Source organism: Sinohyriopsis cumingii, chromosome 4 (assembly GCF_028554795.1).
Source record: "Sinohyriopsis cumingii isolate HCF-2022 chromosome 4, ASM2855479v2, whole genome shotgun sequence".
Lineage (NCBI taxonomy): Eukaryota > Metazoa > Mollusca > Bivalvia > Unionida > Unionidae > Sinohyriopsis > Sinohyriopsis cumingii.
The window spans coordinates 98,606,146-98,633,772 of record NC_142964.1 but is presented as its reverse complement, the minus strand read 5'-3'; the positions used below and the strand labels follow the sequence as shown (position 1 = coordinate 98,633,772).

The window sequence follows — 27,627 nt, the reverse complement described above, 5'->3', positions numbered from 1 at the left end:
ATAATATATTTCCATATTGAAGTTTGATTATCATATAGGTGGTTATTACTGATAGTCAGTAGTGCATCAGTTTAAAAAGAGGCGGTGGGGGAGTTATTGTGATGGGCTTTCATATATGTAGTTTGGTTCAACTACAAAATCCATGAAAATTTATACCCCACAAAAGTAATGAAACCACAGTAGCTGTACAAATGAAAGTCTGATCAATGAGATTAGACAACTTTTGTGTGTGATTAATGAGATGAGACTACTTTTGTGTGTGATTAATGAGATTAGACTACTTTTGTGTGTGATTAATGAGATTAGACTACTTTTGTTTGTGATTAATGAGATCAGACTACTTTTGTGTGTGATTAATGAGATCAGACAACTTTTGTGTGTGATTAATGAGATGAGACTACTTTTGTGTGTGATTAATGAGATGAGACTACTTTTGTGTGTGATTAATGAGATTAGACAACTTTTGTGTGTGATTAATGAGATGAGACAACTTTTGTGTGTGATTAATGAGATTAGACAACTTTTGTGTGTGATTAATGAGATGAGACAACTTTTGTGTGTGATTAATGAGATGAGACTACTTTTGTGTGTGATTAATGAGATTAGACAACTTTTGTGTGATTAATGAGATGAGACAACTTTTGTGTGTGATTAATGAGATGAGACAACTTTTGTGTGTGATTAATGAGATGAGACAACTTTTGTGTGTGATTAATGAGATTAGACTACTTTTGTGTGTGATTAATGAGATTAGACAACTTTTGTGTGTGATTAATGAGATTAGACAACTTTTGTGTGTGATTAATGAGATTAGACAACTTTTGTGTGTGATTAATGAGATGAGACAACTTTTGTGTGTGATTAATGAGATGAGACAACTTTTGTGTGTGATTAATGAGATGAGACTACTTTTGTGTGTGATTAATGAGATGAGAACTTTTGTGTGTGATTAATGAAATGAGACAACTTTTGTGTGTGATTAATGAGATGAGACAACTTTTGTGTGTGATTAATGAGATTAGACTACTTTTGTGTGTGATTATTGAGATTAGACAGCTTTTGTGTGTGATTAATGAGATTAGACAACTTTTGTGTGTGATTAATGAGATGAGACTCCTTTTGTGTGTGACTAATGAGATTAGACTACTTTTGTGTGTGATTAATGAGATTAGACAACTTTTGTGTGTGATTAATGAGATGAGACTACTTTTACATGTGTATTTCAAATAATAGTTTTCTGTACTTAGATCATTTGGCCTTAGAAAGTCTTGCTGTGTTATGGGACATAACTGAAGTTTGAATCCTGGAAAGAAATGATTAGATTCAGGATCATTACTTCACTTGATATAATTTGTTTCTGTGTAGTACTTCAAAAAAATCATTTTGATAGAAAAAGCTCATTAAAAGTATTTGCTTGAGTATTTTATGTCAAAATGTTTTATAAATTGATAATCAATCCAATGTTGACTTTACACTAAGAGATAAGGAGAAAAAAAGAATATTTAAATTAAGATTATGTGCTTTAAGGAGAAATTTACTTGTGATCATAAAACCCCAAGAAACATTATTGTAAATATTGCAGTTTGTGTTCATCTGTTTGATCCTGTGCAATGTAACATATTAACCTCACCTTTGAAGCCATCTCTACACTTTGATTACCCAAACAATCCAAGCCATCAGTATTCTATACATTTTGATCACCGTAAACCTCCAAACCACCAGTATTCTCTACACTTTGATCACCCAAACCCTCCAAGCCATCAGTATTCTCTACACTTTGATGACCCAGACCATCAGTATTCTCTACACTTTGATAACCCAAAACCTCAAAACCACCAGAATTCTCTACACTTTGATGACCCAAACCCTCCAAGCCATCAGTATTCGCTACACTTTTATCACCCTGACCCTCTAAGCCATCAGCATACTCTATGCTTTGAATTCCTAAAAACTCCATGCCATCAGTATTCTCTACACTTTTATCACCCTGACCCTCCATGCCGTCAGTATTCTCTACACTTTTATCACTCTGACACTCCATGCCATCAGTATTCTCTACACTTTGATTACCCTAACCCTCCATGCCATCAGTATTCTCTACACTTTGATAACCCAAACCCTCTGACCATCAGTATTCTCTACACTTTGATTACTCTAACCCTCCATGCCATTAGTATTCTCTACACTTTGATTACCCTAACACAACATGCCATCAGTATTCTTTACACTTTGATGACCCAAACCCTCCATGCCATCAGTATTCTCTACACTTTGATCACCCAAACCCTTCATGCCATCAGTGTTCTCTACACTTTGATTACCCAAACCCTCCAAGCCATCAGTATTCTCTACACTTTGATAACCCAAACCCTCCAAGCCGTCAGTATTCTCTACACTTTGATTACTCTAACCCTCCATGCCATCAGTATTCTCTACACTTTGATTACTCTAACCCTCCATGCAATCAGTATTCTCTACACTTTGATTACCCAAACCCTCCAAGCCATCAGTATTCTCTATACTTTGATTACCCTAACCCTCCATGCCATCAGTATTCTCTACACTTTGATTTCCCAAACCCTCCAAGCCGTCAGTATTCTCTACACTTTGATCACCCAAACCCTTCATGCCATCAGTGTTCTCTACACTTTGATTACCCAAACCCTCCAAGCCATCAGTATTCTCTACACTTTGATAACCCAAACCCTCCAAGCCGTCAGTATTCTCTACACTTTGATTACTCTAACCCTCCATGCCATCAGTATTCTCTACACTTTGATTACTCTAACCCTCCATGCAATCAGTATTCTCTACACTTTGATTACCCAAACCCTCCAAGCCATCAGTATTCTCTATACTTTGATTACCCTAACCCTCCATGCCATCAGTATTCTCTACACTTTGATTTCCCAAACCCTCCAAGCCATCAGTATTCTCTACACTTTGATAACCCAAACCCTCCAAGCCATCAGTATTCTCTACACTTTGATAACCCAGACCCTCCGGCCATCAGTATTCTCTACACTTTGATTACACTAACCCTCCATGCCATCAGTATTCTCTACACTTTGATTACACTAACCCTCCAAGCCATCAGTATTCTCTACACTTTTATTTCCCAAACCCTCCAAGTCATCAGTATTCTCTACACTTTGATAACCCAAACCCTCCACGCCATCAGTATTCTCTACACTTTGATTACCCTAACCCTCCAAGCCATCAGTATTCTCTACACTTTGATTTCCCAAACCCTCCAAGCCATCAGTATTCTCTACACTTTGATGACCCAAACCCTCCAAGCCATCAGTATTCTCTACACTTTGATGACCCAAACCCTCCAAGCCATCAGTATTCTCTACACTTTGATAACCCAAACCCTCCAAGCCATCAGTATTCTCTACACTTTGATAACCCAACCCCTCCAAGCCATCAGTATTCTCTGCACTTTGATTACCCTAACCCTCCAAGCCATCAGTATTCTCTACACTTTGATTATCCTAACCCTCCAAGCCATCAGTATTCTCTACACTTTGATTTCCCAAACCCTCCAAGCCATCAGTATTCTCTACACTTCGATAACCCAAACCCTCCAAGCCATCAGTATTCTCTACACTTTGATGACCCAAACCCTCCAAGTCATCAGTATTCTGTACACTTTGATTACCCTAACCCTCCATGTCATCAGTATTCTCTACACTTTGATTTCCCAAACCCTCCATGCCATCAGTATTCTCTACACTTTGATTTCCCAAACACTCCAAAGTTGAACACTATTTTTCCTATTTAAAAAAATAAACAATATTGAGGATATAATATATTCTGGTATTTATTAGAAATTCAGATTATATATTGTGAATTCATTATTATTCATTGGGTATCAGTATTCATGGTTTTCACAGGTAAACAAAACCATGTATTTAAAATCACAGAGGAACATAAACCAAGCTAATTCCCCACCTCATCCAACACTCCATATTTAATGGCATTGCATATACACCACCCTAAACGTAATGTATAGGTTGTTCTCACCAAACCTGCATGCAGTCCAGGAGACATTTAAGTAATTCTCTTACTAAAACTTTATGTAGCCTAAAAAAAATTGAGGCATTTGATTAAGTTGAAAGAATACGAATTCCAGATAATAAAGTCTCTTATACAGTTTTCACCTATTTTAAGTGTGAACATTTTTTAAGAATGTTAGTCATTATTTATACATGAAAATATCCAACAAAATGTATGGATCACAAGAGCGGTGTATTATATATTGTGTGAGACCGTTCCATACTGAATAGATATATTAAGGCTTCAGACAGTTCTTGCATGAAGAACAATCGGTGTTTTCTCTGCATTTTTTATGTTTATTAGTACTCTTCACTAATTCATTGAGCACAAGGATACATTGCTGTTATTATAGGCATTTTACACATCAAAAGTTTTGAGGAAACAAACAATCAGCAGGTCATTCCAGTCACTAATTACTGCAGTATGGATTAGGCCATTTTGCTATATAAAAAAAAGCTTGGTTGTGAATGTCTGATAATCAGTTTTAGTGGTAAACATCATTTATCCTTATTTTTTCCTTCAAATGACTAATCCATTAAATTAAGTACCCACATATTGTATTTTTTTAAACCAAACCAGGAAGTTTGATATCCACAAATTTAGAGTGAATCACAGTGTCTTCACCCAAATTAAAACATGTATTTGATACACCGCATTTTTTATTTTCAGCTATGTCTGCGATGAGTTTGTTGTTAATGATACAAAATCTGGCCATTTGGAGAAGCTGAGGAAAAACCTCGAGTCATTAAGAAGGTATAGTTTCTGATATAGTCCCTTGTGTAGTATTTTTTATGTGTGTGAACTTATTAACACATTGGAATGGTAGAAAATGCATTACCCGGGTGCGTGGAACCAAAACTTAAAGTTAATGCTATGCAGTAATTTTTCCCAATGTGAAAGCCCAGTTTGGCAACCAAAATTATTTTTAAAACTGATCTTTTTAAAAAACATTAATGCATTTTTTCATGTTTTCCAGTGATAAGCATTTGACCATTAAATTGTCCCTCTGTAACCGATCTATTCATTGACTACTTCACTCAAAAGTCACATTAATCCACATCCTACTAATTGACTGTTGTCACTCAAAAGTCACATTAATCCACATATCCTACTCATTGACTACTATCACTCAAAAATCACATTAATCCACATCCTACTAATTGACTGCTATCACTCAAAAATCACATTAATCCACATCCTACTCATTGACTACTATCACTCAAAAGTCACATTAATCCACATATCCTACTCAATGACTACTATCACTCAAAAATCACATTAATCCACATCCTACTAATTGACTGCTGTCACTCAAAAATCATTAATCCACATCCTACTCATTGACTACTATCACTCAAAAATCACATTAATCCACATATTTACTCATTGACTACTACCACTCAAAAGTCACATTAATCCACATCCTACTAATTGACTACTATCACTCAAAAATCACATTAATCCACATATCTACTCATTGACTACTACCACTCAAAAGTCACATTAATCCACATCCTACTAATTGACTACTATCACTCAAAAATCACATTAATCCACATATCTACTCATTGACTACTGTCAGTCAAAAATCACATTAATCCACATATCTACTCATTGACTACTACCACTCAAAAGTCACATTAATCCACATCCTACTAATTGACTACTATCACTCAAAAATCACATTAATCCACATCCTACTAATTGACTGCTATCACTCAGAAGTCACATTAATCCACATATCCTACTCATTGACTACTGTCACTCAAAAGTCACATTAATCCACATCCTACTAATTGACTGCTATCACTCAAAAATCACATTAATCCACATATCTACTCATTGACTACTATCACTCAAAAGTCACATTAATCCACATCCTACTCATTGACTACAGTAATACCTCGAACATTCACGAGGTTAGGTTCCAGAACCAGTCGCGGATCAGGAGGAATCGCGAATGTTTGGTACGAGTCACTAAAAATGCTAATAAATGCTTATTTCTAGGGTTTAAACCCTAAATATGACCCAAATCATGCTCCCAAAGCACTTTAATTTCATTTAAAAGTTAGCTTAATACGTTACCCTTAAAAAGAGAAATAAATGGTTGATGTAAAAATAGAGTACAGTATCGCTTAATGGGTATTTGCCACACTAGCGCATTTACAGTATGGTACATGTATACTAATATTACCCCTATACTAATTCATTGGCTGCCGTTTTCTTTTGCACTCATAGTAAGGTAAAACCATGTAACAAATGGGACTGTAAACTTAATGACTGACGTTTTCTTTGTCATTGTCAGGAAGGTAAACTAGGTAAACTTCAGATGTCACAGAAGTCATATAACGAAGGTACAATTCAATAAAATAAAGAAAACATGTGCGTAGAGAGTACCAATGAAAATTTCACGAATCCGTGAATTCGTGAATCCAGAAACGCGAATGCATGAGGTATTACTCTACTGTCACTCCAAAGTCACATTAATCCACATATCTATTCATTGACTACTATCACTCAAAAGTCACATTAATCCACATATCCTACTCATTGACTACTGTCACTCAAAAGTCACATTAATCCACATCCTATTCATTGACTGCTGTCGCTCAAAAGTCACATTAATCCACATATCTATTCATTGACTACTATCACTCAGAAGTCACATTAATCCACATATCTATTCATTGATTACAATCACTCAAAAGTCACATTAATCCACATATCTATTCATTGACTACTGTCACTCAAAAGTCACATTAATCCACATATCTATTCATTGACTACTATCACTCAAAAGTCACATTAATCCACATATCTGTTCATTGACTACAATCACTTAAAAGTCACATTAATCCACATATCTATTCATTGACTACTGTCACTCAAAAGTCACATTAATCCACATCCTATTCATTGACTACTGTCACTCAAAAGTCACATTAATCCACATATCTATTCATTGACTACTATCACTCAAAAGTCACATTAATCCACATCCTACTCATTGACTACAGTAATACCTCGAACATTCACGAGGTTAGGTTCCAGAACCAGTCGCGGATCAGGAGGAATCGCGAATGTTTGGTACGAGTCACTAAAAATGCTAATAAATGCTTATTTCTAGGGTTTAAACCCTAAATATGACCCAAATCATGCTCCCAAAGCACTTTAATTTCATTTAAAAGTTAGCTTAATACGTTACCCTTAAAAAGAGAAATAAATGGTTGATGTAAAAATAGAGTACAGTATCGCTTAATGGGTATTTGCCACACTAGCGCATTTACAGTATGGTACATGTATACTAATATTACCCCTATACTAATTCATTGGCTGCCGTTTTCTTTTGCACTCATAGTAAGGTAAAACCATATAACAAATGGGACTGTAAACTTAATGACTGACGTTTTCTTTGTCATTGTCAGGAAGGTAAACTAGGTAAACTTCATATGTCACAGAAGTCATATAACGAAGGTACAATTCAATAAAATAAAGAAAACATGTGCGTAGAGAGTACCAATGAAAATTTCACGAATCCGTGAATTCGTGAATCCAGAAACGCGAATGCATGAGGTATTACTCTACTGTCACTCCAAAGTCACATTAATCCACATATCTATTCATTGACTACTATCACTCAAAAGTCACATTAATCCACATATCCTACTCATTGACTACTGTCACTCAAAAGTCACATTAATCCACATCCTATTCATTGACTGCTGTCGCTCAAAAGTCACATTAATCCACATATCTATTCATTGACTACTATCACTCAGAAGTCACATTAATCCACATATCTATTCATTGATTACAATCACTCAAAAGTCACATTAATCCACATATCTATTCATTGACTACTGTCACTCAAAAGTCACATTAATCCACATATCTATTCATTGACTACTATCACTCAAAAGTCACATTAATCCACATATCTGTTCATTGACTACAATCACTCAAAAGTCACATTAATCCACATATCTATTCATTGACTACTATCACTCAAAAGTCACATTAATCCACTTATCCTACTCATTGACTATTGTCACTCAAAAGTCACATTAATCCACATGCTACTCATTGACTACTGTCACTCCAAAGTCACATTAATCCACATATCTACTCATTGCTTACTGTCACTCAAAAGTCACATTAATCCACATATCTATTCATTGATTACAATCACTCAAAAGTCACATTAATCCACATATCTATTCATTGACTACAATCACTCAAAAGTCACATTAATCCACATATCCTACTCATTGACTACTGTCATTCAGAAGTCACATTAATCCACATATCCTACTCATTAGCTGATTAAGTAATTACACTCCATAATACTGATCCCTAAGGGTGAACCCTGAAAGGAATAAGATTTGCAATTATTGGGATGTTTTTATCAAAACATCAGCATTTGATATCGGTTTATTTCATTTTTGACCTGCCACACTGGATGCCTATGATCTTGTATTAACTTTCTCATCGGTGTGTGTGATAGTTGGAGAAAAACATCTTTATACATGTATGCTACATCAGTGGTAAAAAATTTTAATATGATGTGTGTGCATTGATGTTTTACCCATAAGCCATCCTTAGTTCTTCCCTACTTCCAGTATTATGATTGGTACATTGTATTCATTTGCCATGACTGGTACATTGTATTCATTTGCCAATCATGGAAACAAGCTGCACAACTTTTATATATTTTTTACTTTGTAAAAAAGAGGTGCAACGTATAATTTCTCATAGCATCTTTACCATATTTGTTATGTGGCTTACTGTGCAATTTTATTTTAAACTGTGGACAAAAACTAAATGGAATCTTTTAATAGCTGCACAAAAATCTCCTTAACTGGACTTAAAAACTTTTCAAGTCTTATATGTTTAGTATCACTTTCTGTATTAAACTGAAACTTTAGTGTAATATTGTTATAGGTCTAGTGTTGAGAAGTTACTATCTTACCTGCTTAAGCAAAATGCTCAACAATGTTACAGTGTAGTGTGAAATTGTATGAAAGCAAGATGCAGGTGTTACACTAACAAGTATACAGACAAAGGCAACAGACTGGGTTCTGTTGAAAACTCGCAGTAATTTTACTCATTATGCAATATTGCTGGTTCTAAATGTGGAATTTTACAGCCATATAATTTACTGGCTTTGGTTACGTATTTTGTTGCAGGTAGATTTTAGAGCTTGGAATATAACTAGAATTTTTTCTTTTGAATTAAATTGTCCAAAATTTGATTGAAATGAAAACAATAAACTAATTTAAATTTTTCTCATTTTTCTTATATACAGATTTTATGATCATTATCTAGATTGTTTTAATATTTTTATATCTTTTTCATAGTGCCCAAAATCTGAAGCAACAAAATTCAAGAAGACGAGGATCGACAGATTCTATAGAAAATCAAGATAGAAAAAGGTGCAAAAAGGTAAATCTAAAATCAGTAGGGGTCATTGCCTGCAAAAATTGTTTACTAGCACAGGGATTACTGCTGGTTCAAAGATTACTAGTTCCAGGGATGGTCCTGGCTTTTAAAAAGCTGTCGCCAAAAAAATCGCCAACCTCAATATTTTGTCGCCAATTTTCAAAAAGTGTCGCCAGAACAAATAGTGTACATTTTTCCAAGTGTTAATTTAGTCTATTAATGTAACAGGCAATGAAAATTACAAAAGATGGGTTAGTTAATACTTTAATTACAAGAAGCATTAACAAAATGTTACAAAGTGTTACATGAAGATCCGTCACGATTTTAGGGCTGCCCACTTGTTGAATGCAGTTTCAAAGTCTAATTTTTCACATCTGTACATGCTGATTCTCATTAAATTCTCGAGAGATGAGATGCAGAGTTTATTTCTAATGTCATGTTTATGAGGTTCATCTTACTGAATCCACGTTCACAGTCTACAGTGCTGACAGGTGACACCAGTTGTCTCTCAGCAGCTGCAGACGCGCAAGGGTATGTTGCCCTGGATCTCACTGCCAACTGAATCAAGTCCTTAACACCTCTATACACCTTACCATTCCTGAGATCTTGAAGCCTAGCATAAGCCACAAAGCCAGCCAACTCCTGACTAACCTCTGACTGATTACCTAACCCACAAGTAGACAAGTAATCTGAAACAATACCTGAAACCTCTGAAAGAATGGAACTGTTAGCCTGTGAACCATACAAATAGGGATCAAACAACTTGGTTAGAGCACTCAAAACTATCGGATCACCCTCCTCTGTGAACCTTGCTTTTAGATTGTCTATAACAATATCTATAAATTTGGCACAAGATGATGCAGCCTCCGACCTTTGCTTAGCACCATCGCTAATTGTATGGCCTTTGTACTCAAAAGTACACAAACCTGATGAATCTAAACTTGGTTCTGCTGGAATCTCAGAAAGAAACCTAGAAATGTTACTACCAGACTCGAATCTCAGACTTTCAAGAAGCTCAATAGTGGAGTGGAGAAGGGGATTAACCTCGGTAAAGTCAATATCAGATCTCTGATAAGCTTGACACAGAACTGCCAAAGGCCTCAGAATGTCAGCCATATAGTGTGCTGTATAAACAAATTTGAAACAAGTAATGGGCTTATACAGTGCAAGAGCCTTTGCAGACTTGTCTTCCAAGAAGACACTAACTAGAGCTTGAAAATTATCAACAACTGCCTGTACACCACCTTGTGTGGAATACCTGATGCAAGCGAGTGTGAGAACACTCCAACACTGACTGAATTGCCTCAAGCCTACACATATTACAGGGGGAATATGCAAAATACTTGTACATATTATTCAGTATATCTTGAAACTTGACCATGTATCTAACCTCATCAGCTGCAGCACCTGTACCCGAGCTAACCTATGTGCAATGCAGTGAGTTGCAAGCAAACCTTTAGTAGCTTCCTTCAACCTGGTTACAACACCACTCTTGCAACCCAACATGACTGCAGCACCATCCGTTGATATACCAGTCAGATTGTCCAGACTAAAACCAAATGACTTAATTAAACCTAACAACTCTGAATATATAGATTCTGCGTTTGTGGTTTGAAGCTGACGAATACCTAGAAATTGTGTCACTGGTTCAACACTGCCAACCAAACTAGTTGAGTACCTAACATAAACAATCAAATTCTGATGTACTGAAACATCTGTGCTTTCATCAAGCATGACACTGTAAACATGAGATTCCTTGACCTCAGTAACCATCTCATCAACTATTACATCGGCAACGACTGCTGAAACTCACTGGTGCTTTTGCAACTGTCATACGATGTGTGCTTATCTACTTTGAGGTCTGAGAGTTGGGTGGCACCCTGAAATAGAAATAATCATTAATTTTGTCTGCCATAAATATTTCATTTATAATTATACATGTTCTGATATATATATATATATATATATATATATACGATTAAGAAAAAATTGGCATTTATACAACAATCACGGTGTACTACAGTAACATCACATTGAATATATTAAGGTTGTACACGTGTTTTTCCCTATGTTACTGTCATTTAAATCCATAGAATATTACTGTTAACAAGCTATAATATAATATTCTCAATACCTGTGTGATACACAACTGGTGCAACTTTGGGACAATTGTATTAGCCAGGTTGTAGCAAGCCGCAAAGAAAGTGTTCCGCATAGCATTAATAATAGCATTTTTGCTTTTAGTAATGGCAGTGATCTTCGCTGCTTCCATGGTGTTGGCATCCCGCATCACCATTTGTGCACATGTATGACTGTTGTTACCTGAAAAAAAATGCATTATCAACTTTAGTTGACATTTTAATAATAATAAAACCCTATGATTGTACATTGCAATGTAAGATAAGTGACGTATAATGTGACCGTCGATTGCATGCATTCCGTAGTTAAATGCCCCCCCCCCCCATGGCTAGCTTCACAAAGCTTGTAGTGAATTGCTTCCTAAATCCCAAGAATGATCACTGAATGCTGTATAAATTTTCTCGACAAGCAAAATAGGATCTCCATTCCCACAAATGAAACTTACACGAGTCAACACCTGGCAATATTGGACCGTATATATAAGCATAAATTCACACCCAATTTAGGGATTCTTTCACTCCTGTATTTTGAGAAATAAATAATTATTTTTAATTATGCAAAACTTGTTTTTTTTGCTTTTTCTCGTTGCATAGTTTAAGTCTCTGCAGCCGTAACACGGGATTGATGGCAAAAGGAAAAGATCAATGAGTAAAATGCACAAATATTACTTACCCCGCCTGGATTCATGTTTGGTGACACACTCCTTCTTCAAATTATCACAGCCTGTTGTAAATGAATTGACGAACTTTGCCTTGATACATACATCACAGAACATCTGTTTTAACGTTTTATCATATCTCAGCCACAGACGCCCAAGTTTCCAACTGTCTAGAAATTTTCGGGAATTTTTGCCCTGTTCATCCTAATGTGGTGTTGCACTTGAAGCACTACATGTAGATGATGTTGGACTGCAAGATTTATCATCGGGTTCAGTGACTGTATTGTCTGATGAATTTGCACTAAATCCAAACGCTGTTAATTTTTGTAACTTAGGATGAGATGATGAACACGCAACGTCTAACTTCGTTTGCTCATGATAATGTTGCACTGGCGACAAATATAATTGTGATTGAGATTTTTTCCATTTGCTTTGTATTTATACACAGTAGTTGGTACTTCAGAGGTTATCAGTTGTCTATCAAGGTTCAGCAAAACTATTGGTATATGTAAAAAAAAACAACAGAAGGATTAGCCATTCAATTAATTGTATCAGTTCTATTCGCGTCTTCAGAAGTCGGTCAGTTGTAGGTATAGTTCAGTAGCATGATTGACTGTATCACAGCATACAATACTCAAGATGTCAGCATAAGCAGATTATGATGTAACAATGCACTGTAAAGATGGGGTTGTCAATACTAACAAAGGATCGTTTGTGTAACAGATTGATTCCAATGCATTGCTTAGTCAAGTTTGTGGCTTCCTTTTGTTCTCCCTTTTAATTTATCCAGTCCAAATCCATGATTGTATGTACAAATTAAATAACCAAAAAGTCTGTCGCCAAAAAAATCGCCAGATGGGATATTTTTGTCGCCAATAAGGAACAAAAATCGCCATTTCCAACATTGGCAAAGCCCAGGACGATCCCTGAGTTCCTAGGAGATTTTAGTGGTCACAAATAAGCCAGTATCTTGAACTTTTGTTGTATCTTGTGAAGGGTGCTATTTGTGGTACTCACTTAGATTGTATGTCATATAGTCCTTGTGAGGGGTGCTGTTTGCAGTACTCACTCAGATTATATGTCATACAGTCCTTGCGAGGGGTGCTATTTGCAGTACTCAGATTATATGTCATATAGTCCTTGTGTGGTGTGCTATTTGCAGTACTCAGATTATGTCATATAGCCCTTTTGAGGGGTGCTATTTGCAGTACTCAGATTATGTCATATAGTCCTTTTGAGGGGTGTTATTTGCAATACTCACTCAGATTATATGTCATATAGGCCTTGTGATGGGTGCTATTTGCAATACTCACTCAGATTTTATGTCATATAGTCCTTGCCATTTAGCCACTTGACCATCAAATGTCATGATGACATTAGAATAGCCAGTTAGATTCTGCAGTGTGAGTTGAAATTTTGGTATTTGTACAGTTTCTTGCAGGGTTAATTCCATTCCCCCCCACCCCGATAAGCATACCTGAAACAAGCAAAATTCCTTTAGTCCCCCAATGATGACCAGACTAGCATAAATATCAAACACTAATCAATGTAGCATTCATAATGAAGCGTGACTGAGTTGCATACTGGATCTGCTGGTGCATTATTTGCAGGCAGTTCTGGATCTGTGCTGTTTGTTAGGAGTTATCAATAGAACAAACAATATAGACCCTGATCTGCAGGCATGGTGTGCTATGGCAGATCAAGATCTTTGTTGTTTGCTGTTTGATGTGACTTATAAATGGTACATGGATATGACTGTAACCAGATGCTACTGATTGTGCAATAACTCCACTATTATGTACCAAAGTTGTGATGTGATTCTTTTGTATTGTATCCTTGGATTAAGTATGGTGAGACATGTTTCATTTTCTAGTGCCAGAAAAGTTTCGTGTTTAAGGCACTGATCAAGCTAGACTCAAATTTTAGGGAGAAGTGACCTCTTGTGTGGAGTATGTGTGTGTTTAAATGCGATTGTCATAATTTACGTTTTAAGATATTTTCTTTCAGGATGACAAAGTGCGAGCCATCAGACCCAAATCTTCAGGGTTACGTAATCTTGGGAACACTTGTTTTATGAATGCTGTCTTGCAGTCACTGAAGTAAGTGGAGTTTGTTTACATTTTATTGATCATGTAGTGTTTACATTGAATTCTGCTCAGTGATAATTGGTTGGTTGGTTGTGTTTTATGGTACATTCAACACATCACTGGCTTTATCAAGCCAAGGAAATGGAGGGTGGTGGCGGCAGGCATAGAGTTTGGATTTTTAACTTAGCTGTAAAAAAAAAATCAGTCGTATCACACTAATATCAGCAGTGTGGCAATTTATAGTAATGTCTAGCACTGGGTCATCATGCAGCAGTAATGTAGCATGATGTCCCACCCATTCACATTATACTGACACCAGGCTGACAAGTCCTAACACTAACATTTTAATGCTGAGCGCCTAGTGAGGCAGCTGTTAGTACCATTTTTATAAGTCTTTGGTATGAGTCGGTCGAGGTTTGAACCCATGACTTCCCGCATCTGAAGTGGATGCTTTAACCACTAGGCCACTGGTGTGGTCAAACCAAGGAAGAGGGAGCTAAGTGCCTTTCACAAGGACAAAGGTGGCTTCACTGGACATGTTAGTGTCACCAGTTTGCTTATTATTCATCTTGGGGAAATGACCAGGCAAAGGGTAGATATGGCATTGTGGCATCTCTTTTATATAGATGTCGTGGTTTGTGTGCAGAACATTACACCCATTTTATCAGATCCAAAACCAAAAATATAACAATAACATTTTGTAGTTTTACATAGATGGGGTATCAGTTTGGCAGAACAAACATTATTATTATTGCATTACAGATGGTTATTCAGAAAACCATGGGCTCAGTTCCATGGGTGGAAAATGTATAGCCATGTTATAATAGAACCATATCTGCATTATGCATCATTAGATCTAGATAAATTCAAAACTTGGAAATAAATTATTGTAACAGACATGTATATGACCAAGTCACCAAAAATAAGTTTTTTAGACATATTTGAACTGTTTTATTAAAAAAGAAATGAGCATATAGATGAAAATACAAAGTTATTTTGTAATTTTACCCTTTGCATTTGTAAGTGCAAATATAATAAAGTTAAATATGCGACTTGATGCTTTTAATAAAGTTCAGACATCTATATGTATATCTACACCTTTGTTTATGCTAGCCTGCAAATTAGTGGATTTTCTAAGAGAGTTAATTTTGATATATGACTGGAGCAAATTATAAATTTAATATTTTCCCTCAAGAACATTTTTCAGATAGACATCAATAATATTATAACCCAAAAAATTCATTTGCAATGTTATCAGTTGCTTGGTTCAGTGGTAACATGTTGACCTCTCATGCAAGAGAACTGTGTCTGAATCCCACTGTGAACTTAATGTCTTTTTTTCTAAATGTTTTGTTTCAAGTATGTGTTTTTTTTTCCATTAAATTATGAGAGAAAGATCTTTCAAATTTTGTATGCAAACATATGCCATACATGGCGTAAACATAAATTATAAACACGAGAGATAACCATATGCTGCTAAAATCTGTTACACACTTTAGCAAGCCAACACTTTTGAGCATAAAAATGCTTGCTTTTTCTGAGTGGATAACTGATATATTTCATCTCATGGGTGCAAAAATTGAGTAGATACAAGCAAATATCCATTATTCACTTTTTATTTTATTGCAATAACAATTTTTTTACAATTACTTCAAGTCAGTGGCTTACTGTATTATTAAATAGATTCTTTTATTCAGTGAAACAAATACGAGTTGTAATTATGACATAAAGAAAAGAAAGTCGCATTTATTCACTTTTTGTTTATATGTTATACTTTAAAATTCTATAAGAGTTTTTGACACTGCAGCTCATAGATGTTACTTTTATATGTGGTATATTTCAGTAATATACAGCAGTTCTGTGGCTATATCAAGCAGTTACCATCACTAGAGGACAAGAGTCACAAATTGAAATGTACACATTCCAGGAAGACCAGAGACAAGAGTGATGAAGATGTGTAAGTTCTTGCCCATCTATCCCTCCATCCTGGGGAGTTTGCCCATCTATCCTTCCATTCCAGGAAGCTTGTCCATCAATTTCTCTATCCTAAGAAGCTTGTCCATCTGTTATTCGATTCTAAGAAGCTTTTCCATGTATCCCACCATCCCAAGAAACTTGAGTGGGGGTGGGGTTGAATATGCAATAAAAATGGGCATTGTCATGGCAGATCTTTGTATTTGCTTCAGTTTCTAAGTTCTTGGATGTAGACTTGTAGACAGAAGCTATGACTTCATTATGCAAAAACCTGACTTACGGTAGAAAAATGAAATAGGAAGGCTTGTTTATGCAAAAACCCTACTTGAGGTGGAAAAATGAAATTGAGCAGGCTTGTTGAAGCAAAAACCCTACTTCAGGTAGAAAATGAAATTGAGTAGGCTTGTTTAAGCAAAAACCTTATCTGAGGTAGAAAAATGAAATTGGGTAGGTTAGTTTGTATGCATATGTAAATAGAAAAGTGAAATTGCATAAGCTTGTTTGAAAGCATATATAGATAGAAAATGAAATTAGGAAAGTTTGTAGAAAAATGAAATCAGGGTTGCTTTTATGCATATATAGATTGAAAATGAAATTAGGTAAGTTTGTAGAAAAATTAAGTCAGGGTACATATATAGATATCTCATGCCAATTTAACAAATTTAAAATTAGAAGTTTTTGAATTTTGGTGGATGTCGACTTTATTTTTGCCAGTGGTTGGAGCATCGTGTCATATAGATAAAAATCTTGTTTTGTTTTCAACAAAGAATGAAGTAAAATATATTGTCCAAATTGGTAGGTAACATATATATTTTGAAGGTCATTTTGCTCGTAGCAAGTAAATGGAATTCCAAAAGTGGCTGTTAGTAGGGAGAGATCTTATTTTGGGGAGAGGTTTTAATGAGTATTCAATGATATTATTAAAGATTTAATGAGTATTCAATGATATTATTAAAGATTGATCTTAAGAAAATTCTGAATATCCTCTGGAATATTTTTCCTACCTCTGGCAATAGAACAAAGAATGACTTATTGAAATTGACCATTCTAAATGATCACATGAGTTTTGTACAGAAATGTTTAGGTGATTGCTTCATCTTCTTTTTTCTTTTTAAACAGCAAATTGATCGGAATACATATTTCATCAAATATGTTACTGGATCATAATACCATAGGGGCCATCCATTTAATATGTAAGCAAAAATCTGACAAAGCTTGACCCCTCCCCCTCCCTGTACACATGCATACATTTTTACCTGCCCCCACCTCAGTATGTATGCTTGACACACACACACACACCTGAATTCTATAGAATAGCTTATATTTAATCCACACAGAAACGATCAAGGATTAATAATATTAACATGTTTAATAAAACAGATAGTCTACCGACATTGAATGTCTGGCTGCATCAAAAAGAAATAAGCTGTGTAACTTTAAAAAGTTTGTTTAGTGTCTGCTAAAATTTAAATGCCAACTGATCCCAGTCAAACAGGTTACATATAATACAAATTATTATCGAGGTTTCACACACACGCACGTTTCCTATGCGTACGTACATTATCAGTAGACACCCACCCTCCATGCATACGTACTAAATGGACAGCCCCTTGGGATAACAACTACTACCTCACAAATCCAGCCCTCCCAGGCTGAAACATTTTAGCTAAGAACCTGAAAGTTGTCTGCCCACATAGGTGGAAGTTCTCTCCCCATAATACAGGGATTGGCACTAAATCCCATGAATACTTCAGTACTACTGCTGGGGTACACCTGTATATATTATCTGCTCTATTTTTGCCTTGACAGAATTAGACCATAGACAAGACCAGATGTAAGCTATGTAAACAATGGAAACCAAGGAATGACAGCCATTCTACGTTTGTTACTTGCTCTATTTGCCAGTCTACAAATACATGTCAGATAGGCACCTCATGGATTGAAAATCAGTGGGCTTTAGTATTGGGGTGCAGAAGTGACCTTAGAAGGACAGTGATGCAATCAGTATACACGATGATGTCACTTCAGTGAATGATTTACTTTTCAATGGGTGTCATAGTCCACAAGGTTAATCAACCGTGGAGCAATCCAAGCTATCATGATCACTGTCAGCTACAGTTACTTCCACACTACATCATGATAACACTTTCTTGGCAGAACCAGTAGGCCAGTTACCATAAGGATCTTTCTTATTACCATAAGAATCTACAGTTACTTCCACACTACATCATGATAACACTTTCTTGGCAGAACCAGTAGGCCAGTTACCATAAGGATCTTTCTTATTACCATAAGAATCTACAGTTACTTCCACACTACATCATGATAACACTTTCTTGGCAGGACCAGTAGGCCAGTTACCATAAGGATCTACAGCTACTTCCACGCTACATCATGATAACACTTTCTTGGCAGAACCAATAGGCCAGTTACCATAAGGATCTACAGCTACTTCCATGCTACATCATGATAACACTTTCTTGGCAGAACCAGTAGGCCAGTTACCATAAGGATCTTTCTTATTACCATAAGAATCTACAGTTACTTCCACACTACATCATGATAACACTTTCTTGGCAGAACCAGTAGGCCAGTTACCATAAGGATCTTTCTTATTACCATAAGAATCTACAGTTACTTCCACACTACATCATGATAACACTTTCTTGGCAGAACCAGTAGGCCAGTTACCATAAGGATCTTTCTTATTACCATAAGAATCTACAGTTACTTCCACACTACATCATGATAACACTTTCTTGGCAGGACCAGTAGGCCAGTTACCATAAGGATCTACAGCTACTTCTACGCTACATCATGATAACACTTTCTTGGCAGGACCAGTAGGCCAGTTACCATAAGGATCTACAGCTACTTCCACGCTACATCATGATAACACTTTCTTGGCAGAACCAATAGGCCAGTTACCATAAGGATCTACAGTTACTTCCACACTACATCATGATAACACTTTCTTGGCAGAACCAGTAGGCCAGTTACCATAAGGAAGGATCTACAGTTACTTCCACACTACATCATGATAACACTTTCTTGGCAGGACCAGTAGGCCAGTTACCATAAGGATCTACAGTTACTTCCACACTACATCATGATAACACTTTCTTGGCAGAACCAGTAAGCCAGTTACCAAAAGGATCTACAGTTACTTTCACACTACATAATGATAACACTTTCTTGGTAGGACCAGTAGGCCAGTTACCATAAGGATCTACAGCTCCTTCCACACTACATCATGATAACACTTTCTTGGCAGAACCAGTAGGCCAGTTACCATAAGGATCTACAGCTACTTCCACACTACATCATGATAATACTTTCTTGGCAGAACCAGTAGGCCAGTTACCATAAGGATCTACAGCTACTTCCACACTACATCATGATAACACTTTCTTGGCAGGACCAGTAGGCCAGTTACCAAAAGGATCTACAGTTACTTCCACACTACATCATGATAACACTTTCTTGGCAGAACCAGTAGGCCAGTTACCATAAGGATCTACAGCTACTTCCACGCTACATCATGATAACACTTTCTTGGCAGGACCAGTAGGCCAGTTACCATAAGGATCTACAGTTACTTCCACACTACATCATGATAACACTTTCTTGGCAGAACCAGTAGGTCAATTACCATAAGGATCTGATGATCATTTGCCTTTATCACCAGCAGTTGAGTAGATTGAGATCAAAGTAAACCACCTCAGTTGCCATCTTGTACTTGGGAATTACAGACAGGTTACATGACTCAAATATCCCATGACCAGTCCCTACTTAATGAACTGGACAACCTCATGCTGACTAAGATGGCATATTTTCCATTATGACTAGACTGTACTATATGGCTGTGATTATAATGGGTCACCACCACACTTGATAATTGTACACTGTAAGCCAAAAGATGAAAGGTCTTTGTTCAGTTTGCCAAACCTACATCATGCAGGCACTCTCATGGATCTGCATAACCTGCATAGTGCCATAAAAGTCACACAATTCACCTGATGCTTGAGCATCAGTGGACACAGGATGTTGATTCACCTTCTTCTCAGGCTTTTCACACTCAGAGGGAGAATGTGTGTGTTCTGCAGGCTTGGTTAGGCACAGGTGATGTTGGCCGTGCCACATTTATACAGTGATATTAAAACCTGCTCTCAAACTCCCTAATCTCTGTTAGATCTCAATTTGACAAGAGATGACTGCCTACTGGGCCTCAGTCGAGGAAGTCTTCCACTTGCTGCTAGTTTTGTCCTCTTTCTCTCTCAAGGGTTAAAGTTCTGGCATCTATTAACTTTTTGATTAAAAATGCCAGACTAACATTTAAATTACTCCCTCAGTCAGATTTCCTGACCATTTGGGTTGTCCACATCAAGAGTTACAGGATCCAGGTGTCAGTGAACTCTTTTTCTTGTAGTGGTGCCTTCCCTCAAACTTTAGTTGGAAGTTCCATGAGACCCACACTCCAATTTTTCATATGGGCAGTCCACCTCACAACAAAGACACTGGGGATGACAAAAACACAGTACACATGGACTGGAAGTCTCAGTGACACAGCAGTTGGTATGGATCATAGTGACAGTCGGTTTTATCTTGGATTTTATTTATCAGTGGCTATCTTCCAGCAAGCTAAACACAGCTTATCATTTCACACTCCAAATCCCACAGGACATGTGTGTGAATCTGTTTCTGTAATAATGGCCTCTGTTTTAAACCGCGCTGCCCAGCACACCATTGCCAGTGCTGTAACAACAGCTACTTACAGCTGATGAGATGCTCTACTCTCCACCACCTCCTGATGGACAGAATCATGCCCCTATGTCAGGACCACCTTCACATCAAACTGCCTGGATGACAGTCTGCAAAATCATCATTATATTTGTGAGCAAAACATGATATCCATTGTTAATCTTCTTAACCTTAGATTTTTTGTCAACAAGGAAAAAGCCATCCTCGTACCAACTCAACAATTTTGTCCATCTAGGTATGGCGTTCAAAGCACAGGTAAATAGGGTGTATCTCCCTCAAGAATAAGCTCTGAAAATCAGTACAATGGTGTCTTCATTGCTGACATATGATGTTACAGTCTCCCAACCTGAGAATTTCTTTGCCTACTGGATTTGCTGAATATGTTAGCAAACCTCATTGTCTTCCATTTCCTTTTTATAAGACCATTACAGATGTCGTCCCAATGGAGGCCAAGACTTTGCCTCATGGACCCAGTTATAACAATCTTAGTTGCAGTCTTTATGGATGAAAGAAGCACAGAGGGTATGGGTGCACAATTCCTCCCACCATTCCAGGAAGCCATTGGAGGCCCAGTTAGGATTTTCATTTGCATGTCAACATTTGTGGCAGGAAGAGCTATGGAAAGGACATTCTCATTTGGTCCAACATTCCACTTTGGTGAATTATTTCTGAAAGGCAAGGGGTAACTAAGTCTCCAGATCTTTGCATTAATATTTGGGATTTTCTAAGGGAGGTGTCTTTAACAACAAATCCATGAACAAGTTAATCATATTCCATGTTGACTAAATTTATTAGCTGGCTCAATATCCTTGAAGAATAAACTAATACAAACCGAATGGTCTCATTGTCCCATGGTTTTCACTCAAATATGTGCCTAATGGGCTTAACTAATAATAGATATATCTGCAACAAGGTGGAATGCAGAACTCTCAAACTTTGTTCCACCAGCCCTGGATCTAAGGCCTAGACAGTCTGTTTACTTTCCATGGATTAGAACATTGTAGATTTATATGCTTACCCTCCAGCACTTCTCAAAGTGAAAGCAAAAGAATTAGAGTGGAACCTCATCCAGATTGCTCTGTTCAATAGTGGATCAACGGCCGCATAAATGTAGCAGTGGAAATCTTTAGAAATCAAGCAACATGATTGCAGAAATTTCATCCCATTCTGGAGTTGAACCTGTGTGGATCATTTTAAGCAAGTACTCAATAACAAACAATTCTCTCACCAAGAATTGCATAACCTAGAAGGCCCTTAACATGGATAGTGTATGAAGGAAAATGTAGAATTTTCATACATTGGTGTGAGCAAGAACATGTCATGCTACTGAGTTCATCAATATCTCTGATAACTAACATCCAACTATGGCTCTTTGATGAAAAACAGTACCAGTTATGATAAAAGGCTGCCTTTCTATGATCTTCAACACACAGGAAGAGAGGATATGAGACAAAACAATACCTATCTGATCTTATGGGAAATTGTAATTTTTCAAATCCAAAGGCATTGGCTGTCTGTCCAAAGTGGAATCTATTGTGGATACTAACCTGCTGAATAAGACTTTGAACCATTCTCAGGGGCTTCATAGTCCATCTCTTGTCTAAGACCTTCCTACACAGACTAGTGAAGGCAGGCAGAATCAGGAAAATAATTGCAATAGCAGTTGACCCGAACTTCTTGTAGTTCTGATAGGATGGGTCAGTTTTATTCATGACAACCCTTGATTTCGTTGCCAAGAACAGGTTTATACTCATTGGAAATCAGGCTTTTGTGTTAAAATTCAGCTACACTCTGGACACTTTATCCCAAGGTCATCTAGTACATGACTCTGTGAGAGCTCTGAAGTGGTACCTGAAAAAGACCAGGCCTGGGTGTCAAGGGAGATTCTGCTTCTTATAACCTTGTAACATGGGAAAGGCCAAAATATCATTGTAGGCACTTCCATCCTGGATAAAATAGGTTATCTGCTCTGCATATCATGGATTAACCAAGATCAAATGAAATCGCTCCAGATCTCCGCTCATGAAGTTATGGCAGATGCAGCAAGCATTAGATTCAAGTGAAACTCTTCCCTAGCTGAAATTATACAAGATGTGGGCTGGAGGTCCGATTCTACTTTCTCTAGCTTTTACCTCAGAGTTCTTTCATCCCAAAAAGGCTCAGCTAGACTTAGTGGGGCCTTTTGCCATGGTGCAGCAGGTTATCTTGCCAGGTTGTTTGGCAGTTACCAAAGGATGTGGTTTCATGACTTGTTGGATTTGTGGCAGGGAAATTTGTTCCCTTTCAGAAGCCACTCCCCAGCATATGGAATCTATTCTCAAGCTGGGTTATTATCTTGAAGCTGCTTCAAATACCTTAGGGGACAGGAGATGGCCTCTCTGGGGTAAGGGAATGTAACTTCCTCCACTTCTTACCTATTCTTCAAAGGTGTTATGATTGGTTAATGCATTTGAAGAAGAAGTAAATTTTTCCTGGTAAAATGTTTCTTTGATGATACTTAGCCAATCATAATACAAAAGCACTCTCCCAGCCTCTCCACAGTTACATCCATGTAGAAAGTATATACTCCACTCCAGTAGAAATTGAAGTATTGATGGGATTTTGCACTAATCACATTATCAAGGGGAGACCACTTTACCTGCCACCTGTATGGGCAGACAACATTTAGCTTTTTAGCAAGTTAGTAGTACTCTTAAGGTATTATGATCAGCTAAGTAATATCAAAGAAACATTTTACTAGAAGAAAATTGGTTTTTACTTTTCTGTTCAAATATTTAACATAGAGGATATTCAAATTATATTGCTGTCAGATTGTTTACTGTATGTGTGTTCACACTTGTGTGGAGCCCAACTACAAATTGCACAGGCCTAGATCTACCATCGTATAATTCACTGCAGATCTGGGTCTATGTTGTTTGTTAGGATGAATTAGTAGAACAAATAACATAAACCCAGATTTTCTGGCATATTATGCAGTAGTCAGTCTGGGTCTGTGTTGATTGCAGTTGATGTTGATTTATAAGTGAGTATATACATTAAGTTACATTGTAGGTTTTCTGTTCTCTTGCAGCTTACTTGTAGAGGAGTTGAGGAAGATTCTAATTGCCCTCTGGCAGGGCAGTAAAACGGCCATCTCTCCAGAGTCTCTCTTCTCTGTCATTTGGAAAGTTGTTCCTCGATTTAGGTAAATGAATGGCAGGGCAGTAAAATGGCATTCTCAACAGAGTCTCTCTTCTCTGTTATTTGGAAAGTTGTTCCCTGATTTAGGTAAATGAATGGTTCAGAGAGAATTAGACCATATATGCCAAAACTTGCACAGATATGAATTCCATGTTTTCCATGAAACTTTTAATTTTTCAAATGCATTACAAATGGTCAGTAAAAATGGGTAGGGTGATAGTTTACCTTGGCAAAGGAGAGTAAAGGAAATTTTCTGTTCTCTTTCACAGAAGATGGATAGTTATTTACATTTTAAGATGTACAGAATCACTCTTAACCCTTTACCTCATAGAGCATAGTGACAAAGTGCAGTGCACTATAAATAGAACACCTGTTACCTAGTCGACAGCATACGCATAGGTCTGCCTTTGAACTGTTAAGCAATGTAGTGTGTGTTACGTTTAACAGCAGTTTTAACCATTTTACATTTTTGGTACACATCTATTATATGTGGAAAAATTTAAGAGTAAAGTCCAATTGTTATAGCTGTGTAATTATTTTTCACAGAAGAATTTTTTATGTGCTTCAAAATCAAGAGAGAACTCGTTCACCAATATGTCAGTGAAGTCGCGTGACCAACCGTAGCTGCCATTTCTGATACTCGAAATTTACAAGGTTTTCGTCTGCGTCTACGTCACTAAGTCATCAGAATTTGATAATTTATAAAATCTAATTGCTGCCTACATCAATATCAGAGCCTTTACCTAAGTTATTGAATCTTTCATAGTTGTTATTCTGATCTTGAAAACTTTGTACGTACTGAATGAAATCCGCGACCGCCATTTTAGAGAGTGGAGATTATGACCCAGTTACTTTAAATAGCAGATATCGACCAGTGCATACATAGCGACCACGTGATCTGACGTAATTGTCATTCGCAGAAATGAATGTAGTATTAATAGGGGGGTTTTCCCCGAAGGTGGCGCTACGAAAACCAGTTAAAAATGGCTGATGTTTACAGCAGGCGTCAAAAGGCATTTCCATGCGAATGGAATAAAGGCGTCAAAAGGCGCTTACATGCGAATGGAGTAAAGGCATCCAAAGATGCTTGCATGAGGTAAAGGGTTAACATGCATTTTTAAATGGGGTGGATTTTTTAGAAAATCTAATTTAGTTTTTTTTTTTCAAGTTAAATTTATAAAAGTCTATATACTATAAAAAGATGAGTTGTAGTTATCACTGTCTTACTTCATTTTCCTTTCTTATTTTTAAAATAGATTTACCAGTTAATGGGCCCCCTACACATGACTTGACTCTTTTTACAATGATAAGATAGTCTTTTGGAAGGGTACAAAATAGTAAAAGAAAGGTATTCATTAAGCACAGAATTGCTACCAAGTTACCTATAATTCTTTCAATGTAAGATTACGTGCACATGCTTATGGGTTCAGATAGCACAGTATGGTCATGTCAGGCATTGAAAGGGTTACATGACTTTCATTTCCATGCAGTGAAGTTAAAAGCCATGATTTGTAAAGTGCAAGGGTGTGATGTTATTACAGAGGTTACCAGCAGCAGGATGCTCATGAGTTTATGCGGTATTTGCTGGACAGACTGCACACAGAACTTTTAGCTCTGCTGCCCTACCCTGACAACAACAGCCCATACATAGGACCCAAGGGCCGCAGCACCATCGTAACTGCTATCTTTGGTGGTCTGCTACAAAATGAAGTCAACTGTCTTATATGTGGGATGGAGTCTAAGAAACATGATCCATTCCTAGGTATGTTAACTGATGTAACCATTGCATAAATTTGTGACTAAATTCATTTCCTTCCAATGCTACCCTTTACTGTAGCAGTACAGTTGTCTTAGTAATATTTACTTCTTTATTCCTACAAGGGAAATGGGTTTAAAGAAGCATTATTCTTGTTTAATTAATTTTCTTTAATTATCCTTTTCTTGTTAGGGTTTCTTGAATTGCCTAGTTTAATGTTCAGATAATTACCTGTTTCCCCCCGTTGTCCAGTGCCATCATCCTAGGTTGTCTTCTACAAATGTTGAAATAGTTTAACTTTTTTATTTATGGAAATACATATTCATTGAATGTAGAGAGATGTGGCCCTTTTTATTGGTAATCTGGCTCAATCTTAAGAACCTGTTCTTAGCTACAAAATACCCTTGATTATTAGGACCCTACTTGATTTGGTTGACAAGACCCTGTAGAAATCACATTGTCCAGCCTTCTGACTGTTCATTTGTCAGCAGTTTGGTATCTGCAAGACAACCATCATAGGAAATATTGGATTTTAACCAAATTTGGTAAGCAGCTTTACATTGATAATATTTGAAGAGAGTTTATTTCCAGTTTTATCATCTAGTGGAGTTACAGCCCTGACTACCTGTCCTTGTAACCTTAATTTTGAGAGACAAATGTTACTGAGGATTGTTGGATTTCAACCAGATTTGGTTTGCAGCTTAATATTAATGAGACCTTCAGTAAGTAAGATGTTGAACATTTACAGAAGTAATGATATACCTTCTGACCTTTGTTTTCTACAACATATCTTGACTGAGGTTTATTGAAATTCATCCCAATTTAGAATGCAGTTTTATATTGGTGAGATATTGTATCAGTTCAGTTTCCAACTTGTAGTAAGTGATGCACCCAGCACAGGTTTCTCTAGTTCTGACTTGTGTGAGGACTAAACAAAAATGCTTGCATTGATAGACAAGTGTGACATATTGATAGACAAGTTTGACATATTGATGATGATTAATGTTAAGAACACTGACAAATATTTGCTGTCTTTGTTGCTGCCATTCCTTTATGCAGGAACACAGTCCTGTATATGGATTGAGTTTCAGATTAAACAGGAACCTTTCATGTGTAAATTATCTGCGCTTTAGGTTGCCACATTGAAGCATTCTCAGAAAAATGGGCATTTTCAGTTCCATGTTAACTTGTGACAGTGATAACTTGATGCATTTATATTGATAATGCATTAAACTTTGTCTTTTGTTGACTTGGCATTAATATTTTTGAAATTCCTTTGCATGACTTTTCTACTCTGCCAAAGTAGATCCATTTGACTTGATTTTCATGCACTTTTACTGAAATTATTGCACTTGCTAGTGTTGTCCACATAAATGTTTTAAGCTGTAGGGTATGCACAAAGCAGTCTTTGAAGTTATTTGGTCAAAGAACATAAATACTACGGTTTCTCATCATTATATTACACAAGTGATACAGAAACCTGTAAAATGTTTTTGATCTATTGGGGTGCATCAGAGATGCATTTTATTTTGGTTGGGTCAAGCCTACTTTGAAGGTCTTCTGGCTTGAAA

The 27,627-nt window shown here is 36.7% G+C and overlaps 1 protein-coding gene across 3 annotated transcripts in view; it reads left to right on the top strand.

The window, feature by feature from the left end:
* LOC149801746 (ubiquitin carboxyl-terminal hydrolase 3-like) overlaps positions 1-27,627 on the top strand; it is a 77,183-nt gene that overhangs the window by 31,091 nt on the left and 18,465 nt on the right. For all 3 annotated transcript variants that reach the window (XM_089956072.1, XM_089956071.1, XM_089956070.1), the window contains 6 exons: positions 4,732-4,815; positions 9,420-9,504; positions 14,306-14,397; positions 16,229-16,342; positions 24,191-24,304; positions 25,842-26,062. In XM_089956072.1, the coding sequence (XP_089812198.1) occupies positions 4,732-4,815; positions 9,420-9,504; positions 14,306-14,397; positions 16,229-16,342; positions 24,191-24,304; positions 25,842-26,062 (710 nt within the window). The remainder of the gene's footprint in view (positions 1-4,731; positions 4,816-9,419; positions 9,505-14,305; positions 14,398-16,228; positions 16,343-24,190; positions 24,305-25,841; positions 26,063-27,627) is intronic.